At 38.3% G+C, this 10850-nt stretch overlaps 1 protein-coding gene across 2 annotated transcripts in view; it reads right to left on the reverse strand.

Annotated features, from left to right (window-relative positions):
• Window positions 1-8396, reverse strand: part of ZRANB3 (zinc finger RANBP2-type containing 3) — a 189644-nt gene extending 181248 nt beyond the window's left edge. For both annotated transcript variants that reach the window (XM_049773619.1, XM_049773618.1), the window contains exon 1: window positions 8236-8396. In XM_049773619.1, coding sequence (XP_049629576.1) covers window positions 8236-8396 — 161 coding nt within the window. The remainder of the gene's footprint in view (window positions 1-8235) is intronic.
• Between the last annotated feature and the right edge of the window lie 2454 nt (window positions 8397-10850).

Consider the following 10850-nt stretch of genomic DNA (forward strand, 5'->3'; position numbering starts at 1 on the left):
GGAGTAACCCCTGAGAACTGCCGGGTGTGACCCAAAAAACAAAAAAGGAAAAGTAAAATCTTTCCATCTGTGACATGATGGGTAGAATTTGACTATATTTTATTTAAACAAGTTAGATAAAAGTCAAAAACAGATGACTTTATACATATGTAGAATATATACGGGAACGAAAACAAATAAACAAAATCCAGGCTGCAAAGGTTACCATGAAGAGAGGGGATGGTAAAATAGGGTGAAGGGGTCCAATAAATAGTGTTAAACATGGGCTATTGGTATCTGAGTGGTGTGCAAGTTGTAATAACAAACGCTAGAAGCGGGGCTGGAGCAATAGCGCACCAGGAGGGGAATTGCCTTGTACCTCGGTTCGATCCCTGGCGTCCCATATGGTTCCCCAAGCCAGGAGCAATTTCTGAGAGCATAGCCAGGAGTAACCCCTAAGTGTCACCGGGTGTGGCAAACAAACTAACAAATGGTAGAAGCAGAATAATCTGTTTTTATGGAGATATAAAAACAATGCTATCTAGGGATCAGAGAGGAAGTACAAAGGTTAGATGGGACCCAGTTTGAAGCTCCACATAGAGTCCCCCAGAACATAACTGACACATTCTAGAGGCTCTAAGCAGTACCAGGTTGGCACATGTAATCCCAACACTGCAGAGCTAGAATAGCTCTAATAATAAATTGCCTCAATCCATGGGAATGTACCCCTTTTAGAGGCACCACTTGGGAGCCCCCCAAAACATTGCTAACTTAACTAAAAAATTAATTTAAAAATTGAAAGGTATTATTCAATGACATGATTTCATTGGCAAAAGAAACAGTAAAACAGGCTAAAACTAAAACCTCAACTACCTGAAAGAAAATATTTGCACTCAACATACCAGATAGAGATTTAGTATCCAAGATATATAAAGAATTCACAAAGATTATCAACAACAACAACAAAAAAATCAAAAACCCTATCAGAAAAAGGAAATGCATACTTCCCGGAAGAAGACAGATGAATAGCAATAGGCACATTATTAGTGCTCATCATCACTTATTATTAGAAAAATCCAAATCAAGATGACAATGAGATATCATCTCATACCAATGAGCAGGGCACATAACAAAATACTGGAAACAATCTGTACAGGCAGGAATGTGGTGAAAAAAGCTTACAATCACTACTGGTGGGAATGTTGTCTGGTCCAACTCCTATGTTTAACAATATAGAGATTTCTCAGAAAATTAAGAACAGTTTTAATATGGCCCAGAAATTCCACTTCTTGGTATCTATCCCTGGGCACAAAAACATTCATTCAAAAGGACATAATACTTTTCACTGAAGTATTTAAAAGCACAATAGCTAAAACATGCAATCAACCCAGGTATTCAACAACAGAAAAGTGGAAAATAAAGGTATAGCATATACACATATAACAACAGAATACTGTGGAGCTTGAGGGAATAATGAAATCAAATGATTTGCTGCAACCTGAATGTATGCCAGACAAAGTAAGTCAAAAGAAGAAAGACAAATTATTATATAACTTCATTTATATGTGATATATAGAATAAGGATCGTGAGCTTTTCTTGATCTTGAAGCTAGCTCTAGCCAGCATGGAGTCTGGGGAGACCCCAGGTCGAAGGCTTTCTCCCTAGCTTGGGCATGCTGGGAGCCTTGGTAGGCCCCCAGCCATCCCCCTTTCTTGACCCCCGGCCTCCAGGCCTTCCTGGGGTGGCAGTCCAGGCGGCCAGACAAGGTGGGTGACGGGTGGTCCCTCCTGAAGGGGGTCCCAAGCTTTCCCCGCCCTTCCCCCAGTGAAGGGGGGGGCACAGGGAGAAGGGCAAGTAGATCCTGGCTTCTGGTTCTCTACCGAATTCTTTCTTTCTTCCCAGTCTACATGTTCAAAACCGCGCGGGGGCGATATATATTAATAGTATATCATCCTATCCTTAAGTTATGTTTTGTGTATGTAGAATGTCCATCTGGTATTCTGCCCTTTCGCTCATACCTGTAAAGCTCATTTTCACTCCTTAACTCTATCACCCCCAACCATCAGTACACCCCATTTACCCTTTGTAACTTCAGTACTTCACTGTCCTAATCACACACCAAAGTGGTGCACTGGATTTAACAACCCCCAACTATTTTAAAAGACTTAAAATGGATACGCATGGCTTTTGAATATTTTATGTCTATTTTCTTTGACAGCTATAACTCTTACTAAATATTCCTTTATACAGTGAAGATTTTCCGCACTTTTTATCTTTTCTTCTCTCTGTGAGCTGTTCAATAAGGAATATTCAGTGAAGGAGTCCCTCAGTTTAATGGTTATGTTTAACCATGTCATGGGGTTTTTAGGACTTGTTCTTGCAGCCCCATATGGGCCTATAATGCCATGTGGCATTGTTCCTTGTTTGCATAGGCACATTAAAATAGGAAAATGTTATACATACAAATAAGTTCTTATCTAATAGAGGTAGGAACACAGAAATCTTGTTGAACAATGGGTCTTAATACACCCTGAATATTGACATAATGACCTGGCACAGGCCTCAGAAGAATGGGCATTCTCCATTCACCCCTGAACCAGGGAAGCTATCTATGAAACATCCAAGGTCATTTATAACATCATCTGGAAGCAATCCTCTACCAGGGAAGACCCTCCTGCTGCTCTGACATTGACCTGCTCAAAAGAGACTTCCCTCAACACTAAGAAGACTTGACAACAGGGGCCGGGCGGTGGCGCTAAAGGTAAGGTGCCTGCCTTGCCTACGCTAGCCTTGGATGGACCGCGGTTCGATCCCCCGGTGTCCCATATGGTCCCCCAAGCCAGGAGCAACTTCTGAGCACATAGCCAGGAGTAACCCCTGAGCGTTACCGGGTGTGGCCCAAAAAACAAACAAACAAAAAAAAAAAAAACAAAAAAAAAGAAGACTTGACAACAACGACCTGTTTACAGAACAGAGCTCTCTACATTGCCCTGTTATTGTGAGGTGAAACTAGAGGACGCTCTACACCAGAGGTCTTAAAACTACAGCCCGCGGGCCACATGCGGCCCGCAGAGGAATCTGATCCAGCCCGCCAGCAGTGAGCGCTGTTTGGTTGCCAAGATACCTGCCAGCATATACACTCAGTGTATATCCAAATATCAGGAACCATGCACTCAAAATGGTAACCATCTTTGGTAGCACTTATGCCTGTGAACAGACTTTTTCAAGAATGAAACATCTGAAATCTCCAACCAGATCAAGATTAACTGATGCCCACTTGCATCACTTGTTACGGCTGGCAGTGACAAATATGGAACCGGACATTGACCATCTCTTTAGCCAAAAGCAGGCCCACAGTTCCCATTGAAATACTGGTGCGTGATCTGTTTATTTATAAATGGTTTTCATTTTATTTATATAAGGTATGTAGTGTGAGTAGGAATTAGTAGCTCATATAGTCCGGCCCTCCAGCTCTCTAAGGGACCGTAATCCAGCCCCCACTTTAAAAAGTTTGAAGACCCCTGCTCTACACCATCCTGACTTCAATTTAGGATATGCAGATTCCAGGATCATTAATACAGAAACATGATACCAACAACAGAGACTGTGAAAAATAAAAGTGTATTGGCACTACAGACAATGACTTGGATTGGACAAACTAGTTTGCCTGGAGACTAGATCCAAATCACCTATTGAGTCCCACCACGTGGTGAGGGGGTAAAACATTGACTTTATTCTACAAGTCAACTTAATATTATTTAGAATTTTAAGATTTGGGTTCTCCTAAATTAGGTAACTCAGGTTTTATAAAAATAACAACCGCATTTGATAATGTATTTCTTCTGACATTTTTATATTTATCTATTAATGTTTATTCACACTTATACCTAATTATTCTTATTTTATTAAATTGAGTATGTAAGCTTGGTAATTTATACAGTGATTAAAATATTTTAATAAAGAAATCTGTTGCAATTATTTCAATATTTTTGTTCAATAATAAAACTGTAATAAACAGTATACACATAAAAATGCAACAAGTTTGATAGACAACAGAACAAAAAAAATAGGTTAGACAAGAAATGTAACCCTAATGTATACAAATTAATACAAAATCATCTCAGGCCCAGAAATATAGTACAGCAAGTAGTGTACTTGCCTTGCATGCAGCCAACCCAGGTTTACATCCTAGAATCCCATACAGTCCCCTAAACTACCAGAAATGATCCCTAAGTACAGAAACAGAAGTAATCTCTGATCATCACCAGATGTGGCCCCCAAACCAAAATATATCATATATATGCATATATAAAATCATCTATGATTTTTGCAAAAGCCTTAAAAATCACAGTCTTCCTCTGTACAGAAGATAATTAAAACAAATTGTTTTTCCAGAATTTCCAGAGGAAATTAAAAATTAGTACAGAACACCATCTATACAAAAAATTAATGATGAAGGGATTAATGTCAGCATATAATGCAAAACGTAATAATTAATTCAGGAAAAATTCTTATCAAGGAAGCTAGAGAGAGAGCACAGCGGTAGGGCATTTGCCTTGCACGAAGCTGATTCAGAATAGTTGGTAGTTCAAATCCCAGCATCCCATATGGTCCTGTGTGCTCGCCAAGAGCGATTTCTAAGAGCAGAGCCAGGATTTACTCCTGAGTGCAGCCAGGTGTGATCCAAAAACCAAAGTAAATAAATATAAATAAATAAATAAATAAATAAATAAATAAATAAATAAATAAATAAATAAATAAATAAATAAATAAAAACATATCTAATTAGACATGAATTAAAAAATTTCAGCAGGGTTGGAGAAATAGTACAGGGGTTAAAAAATTTGCCATGCACAGAACCAAACCCAATTTGATTCCTGTTACTGGATATGGTCCCCCAAGAACCACCATGAGTAATCCTTGAGTTGTCAGGAATAAGTCCAAAGCACTGCTGGGTATAGACAAAAGCAAACCAACATACAAAATGACAGAGAACCTTCTTCTTGCTTAACATTACGCTAAATTTTTCCTATTTAAAAAATGTGTTGATTACTTTTATCTATGAAGATTTACAGGTATGGGGCCGGAGAGATAGCATGGAGGTAAGGTGTTTACCTTTCATGCAGAAGGTCATCGGTTCGAATCCCGACGTCCCATATGGTCCCCCGTGCCTGCCAGGAGCAATTTCTGAGCACGGAGCCAGGAAAAACCCCTGAGCACTGCCGGGTGTGACCCGAAAACCACAAAAAAAAAAAAAAAAAAGATTTACAGGTATAATTTCTAGACAAATACCCATATATACTAAGTAATACAACATTGAGCATGGCAAAACACAGAAAAAAATTGGTAACAATTTTTCAAAAGTAGATAAAACAAGAGGTTATTTTTATTAAAAAAAAATAGAAAATATAAGCAAGGAAATCCAAGGAATATATCTTAAAAAATATATTCAAGCCATTCAGCTCAGAGAAATTAAATTAATAGCATGGCCATTCAAAAGTGAAAGGGGCTCTTGCAAAGCCAAGAATCCTTTCTTTTTATCATTTCATCAAAATGTGGAGAAGGCTGACTCCCTTCCAAAGTATCCTTGAATCCACTCTGGATCCAAGGTGAAGCAGAGGAGACAATAAGAGACTACAACATTAACTAATTGCATAGAATGGAAGGATCAAGTATAAATCTAAATTTAATTGCAGAAGAAGGTAATAAATGTAATCGGGGAGAAACATTTAAAGAAAAGTTGATAATTTTCTAGAAGCATTGACAACTATAACATTCAAAATGCAAAATAGTGCATTTTTAATATTATCATCTCCATAGAAACACACCAATTTAGATGCCAATGTGCATCTGAAGCCACACCTATAAATGTTCAGAAACAAATGAAATAACAGAATGGTCAATTAGGAACAAGAGTTTACTAAATCTTCTGACAATGATTTAATGACTTCATTGTGAGATACAGTAATTTTCACAAGTTTTCTTGTTACTGTAATCATTTTTCTTCCTTCTTTATCTTTCTTCCTTTCCTTTTTTATTTTTTAATAATTTTGCTCCCACTTACCTGAAAACAAATGTTTTATGATCAACTATGTCAATTATGTGGGCTCCTTAAATAAAGTAAATTAAATTTTCTTTTTTTTTTGGGGGGGGGCACACCTGGTGACACTCAGAGGTTACTCCTGGCTATGAGCTCAGGAATCGTTCCTGCCTTGGGGGACCATATGGAATGCCAGGAAATCAAACCGAAGTCTGTCCTATATTAGCAAGTGCAAGGCAGATGCCCTGGAGTGGCACCACCACTCCAGCCCTAGTAAATTAAACTTTCTAAAAATAATTCCAACGGGATAGGCTTTTTTTGTTGTTGTTGAAGGAATCAATTAGTGAAACTAATCAAATAGTGAAACTACAGAACTCACAGAGAAATTATCAAAGAAGATATAGATAAAGACCATTCAGGGGAGAGAGAGATAGTACAACATAAGGCTAGTGTCCTGTAGCTGACCCAGGTTTAAACCCTTGCCCCACATCCTGAACCCTGCCAAGGGTGTTCCTGAGTACAAAATCAGGAGAAAGGCCAGAACACAGATTAAGTGTGGCTCCAAAACAAAACCAAAGAGACTAGACTTCACATACAATGAAAAGAAATTTGACTGATTCTTTTTTTAATTTTCAAACACACAGAAAAATTAGAAGTAGTAATACAATGAACATTTATGTACTACCCAACAGTCATGCTGTTAATGTTTTCTTGAATTCACCCAAAGTTTCTCTAAACAGATACCTACTTTGGAGAAAATGTACAAAATTGGCCAGAAGTGTTCTATTGCTGAGACACTAGGTTCTTAGAAAGCATACCTAAGGCAGGGGTGGAAGCAGTGGATGATTGGACCACATAGAAATGTACTCAGTGGCTATTTCAGAAGTGAGGCCTGGCAGTAATCAAGAGACCAGCTGTGATGCTCAGGATTGAAACCTGGTGTAGTAGGATGCATGGCAAGAGCCTTAATTCCTATTGTATCTCTTTGACCCTCGAAAATATATTTTTCAAATTAATCATGACAACCACAAGTCAACAGAACAAAGTACTTTTAAAAGAAAGTTTATCATGGGGGCCAAAAAGCAAAGGAGGAAATTGCTTGCCTTGCATGCAGCTGCCTCTGTTTCAATCCCTGCAACAACATGATATCTCATCTCTTGAGTACCACCACTAGGAATAACCTGAGAGCACAGAGCTAGGAGTAACCACGGAGCACCACTGCCCAGTGTGACCTAAATTGCAACCTTCCAATTTCCAGGTGAGCTGTATTAGCAACTAAAATACAATTCAAGAGCAGAGCACACATGCCAGGAAAGCCGTCCCTCTGTTTTTCTGGCACCTGAACTATGGAAACAACCACAATTGTCTTTAACATTCCCAGAATCCAAGCCTCTACCAGAGAAGACCTACCACTGCTTTGGCATTGACTGACTCCAAAGAGTACTCCCAACACCCAGGCGACTCAGCAACAGTCTGCATGCAGGGCAGATCGCTCTGCATTTCATGATATGCTGAAACTAGAGGATGCTCCACATCAGCCTGACATCAACGAAAGAAATGCAGAATCCAGAGTCTTTAAATATAAAGTCTGATACCAACTATAGCTAAAGTGTGAAAAAGTTTCACCGGGACCTTGAGAATGACTGGAGTTGGATAGACTGGTATGCCTAGAACCCAGAGTCTGTCTTATGCCAATAAACTTCTGGGGTGAGGCATTTTTGTAATCAGGTCAAGGATTTTTTTTTCTCCATTTTCTCCACTTTTCTGGACCTATGCAAACATTGGCGATTGCCACTATCACACCTTTACTATATTTTTTTTACTCTTATTCTTTAAGGAAAAAAAAATACAACATACTGAACTTAAAAACAAATTACTGTAGTAGAATGCCTGTCTCAAATACAGGTAGGGGATGGGAAGGGGGGAGAGGGTAATGTTGCACTGGTGAAGGGGGGTGTTCTGGTTATGACTGTAACCCAAATATGATCATGTTACTTAAATAAAAAAATATATTTAATAAAATAAAATTAAAAAATACAATTCAAGAATGAAAAAATAAGGAATATCATAAAATTACTATTTCATTATCCATTTTTAAAAAGTAATAAAAAGACTGTACATGAAAAAAATGGTTTGCATATAGAATGTAGCCATTTTATACACTTGATAGGAAGTTAACATTTTTAGCATATCTTTAAAAATGTACTTTCTTTACCTGCCATTTCTTTTAAGGGCAAAAATAATCCCATCTTTCTGGAAAGGAAGTAGCTTTGCTCTTAGTTTGTCGGGTAAAAACTCCAGCTCTGTATGAGAGTCATTTGTCGAACAAGAACTTTGTGATGTCAGAGACTTTTTTCTGTTACGAACAGTAGGCATGATGATTCTAAAAGGAAGAAATAACATAAGGGTACGAGATGGTGAAACAAATATTACTATGTATAACTGAGAACAAAACAAAATTTAGATAATATACTTACAAATAATCTTGAAATACTATCAAAATAAATATAAACTTTTCATATATATCATATCCTCAGAATAAGAAAATTCAAAGCACTGAACAAAGTAATTAATGTAGCATCTAGCAATTAGCATTCTCTAATTGGGAAATTATGTAGCTTTATCTTTGATTTAAGCAATAAATCATTTACTAGAAAAGTTAGAAATTAACTAGATTTGGGGGTCAGCGCTGTAGTACAGTAAGGAAGGTGCCTGCCTTGCACACAGACTCAGGTTTGATCCCCAGTATCCCATGTGGTTCCTCCAAACACCATCTGGAGTAATTTCTGAGTGCAAGGCCAGGAGCAACCTCTAGGTATGGCTGAAAACCAAACCAAACCAAACAATAAAAATGAAAACTAGATTTTTATTGTCCCTTGCACTTCAAAAAAATGTTAACAATAATTTTTAAAGAGGTTGAATTTGTCATAGAAAGTAAATCATTTTCTACTTCTATGATAAGTCATTTTCATATCATACATACACACACACACACACACACTCACACATATATATGTGCAATTTTTTTTTATTTTTGGGCCACATCCGGTGACACTCAGGGGTTACTCCTGGCTATACGCTCAGAAATTGCTCCTAGCTTGGGGACCATATAGGACACCGGGGGATTGAACCCAGGTCCATCCTGGGTCAGCTACATGCAAGGCAAACCCCCTAACGCTGCGCCATCTCTCCAGTCCCTTTATCGTACATATTTTTAAGAGAAAGGTAAAATTGAATTAAAAAAACTATTATCTGATTCACACTCCTAAAAATATCATTTGAGGAATAAAATTATTAATAGGAAGGCAGAAAATAAATATTATGCACTCAGAAATGGGTGGGTTGTTTTGTTTTTGTTTTTTTTTTGGAGGGAGGTGGAGCACATCTAGCTGTGCTCAGGGCTTATTCCTCTCACTCAGATCATTCCTGCTAAGCTCAGGGAACCATATTGGGTCATATGGGGTATGAGAGATTGAACCCAGGCCAGCTGTATGCAAAATGAGTGGCGTGTACTTTGTATTCTCTCTCCAGCCTCCAGAAATTGGACTTCTTTAGTTTAGTTTTGTTCTGGAACCACACCTGGTTGTGTTATGAACTTACTCCTGACAGCATTCATAGATCACTCCTGAAGGAATCAGGGGACCTGGGAATGCTAGAGATCAAACCCAGGAATACCACTTGCAAGGCAAGTGTCCTATTCATGGGGAATACATATGTGTGTGTGTGTGTGTGTGTGTGTGTGTGTGTGTGTGTGTGTATTATAAGAGGCCGTGGTCAGTCTATAAAGTCCTTGCCACTTTCCATTTGAGCAGACAATGGATCTAGAAATGATTTGTCAGGCTGGAAAGATAGCCTGGAGGTAAGGTGTTTGCCTTCCATGCGGAAGGACAGTGGTTCAAATCCCGGCATCCCATATGGTCCCAGGTGCCTGTCAGGGGCGATTTCTGAGCATAGAGCCTGGAGTAACCCCTGAGTGCTGACGGGTATAACCCAAAAACCAAAAAAAAAAAAAAAGAAAAGAAAAGAAAAGAAAGAAAGAAATGATTTGTCTCAGACCTGTCTAAATAAAGTGTTCAAAACACCAATGAGAGTATATTGCTAATATTCTTTCTCCTTCAACAAAAATATCAATAATAAAACTCTGAGTAAAGGATAAAGGATGGTTCATAAAGGGAGCAAATTGTGAAGTTAAGAAACCTTGTTATCTGACTGCAATAGAAAAGGCAAGAAGCATTTTTGTCAGTGGAACTAGATTCAAGAAACATATCAGAGGTAAAGAAAGTAAGATTTGCTGACAAGCTACCATGATTCCAGGGAAATATGGAATCAAAAATGTTGATGGGAAACAAGGATGTAGCTCAGCTGATAATACAGACTTTACAGCAGTTTGATCAATGTCCAATGCCATAAAAAATATACTCTTAAAAATGATGACTTTAATTAAACTTAAGGAGTAGTGAAGAATGATTTTGTGGGTTTCTTTTTTAGTTTCTTGCCAACTTTGTTCACCCTTATACATATACTGATCCTGAGAAGATCTTTTGAATCACTGTTAATTCTGGAAAGAGGATATATCTCTTTCTGCTGCTGTTACCCTAGCAAGAATGGGTTTTATGTAATCCCTCTAATTTGAACTTTGACTCTTTAATTGAAAGTTCTGATTCATTCGGGCCAGAGAGATAGCATGGAGGTAAGGGCGTTTGCCTTACATCCAGAAGGACGGTGGTTTGAATCCCGGCATCCCATATGGTCTCCCGTGCCTGCCAGGCTTAATTTCTGAGCACAAAGCCAGGAATAACCCGAGCGCTGCTGGATGAGACCCAAAAACCA

This window comes from Suncus etruscus, chromosome 5 (genome assembly GCF_024139225.1).
Source record: "Suncus etruscus isolate mSunEtr1 chromosome 5, mSunEtr1.pri.cur, whole genome shotgun sequence".
Taxonomy (NCBI): domain Eukaryota; kingdom Metazoa; phylum Chordata; class Mammalia; order Eulipotyphla; family Soricidae; genus Suncus; species Suncus etruscus.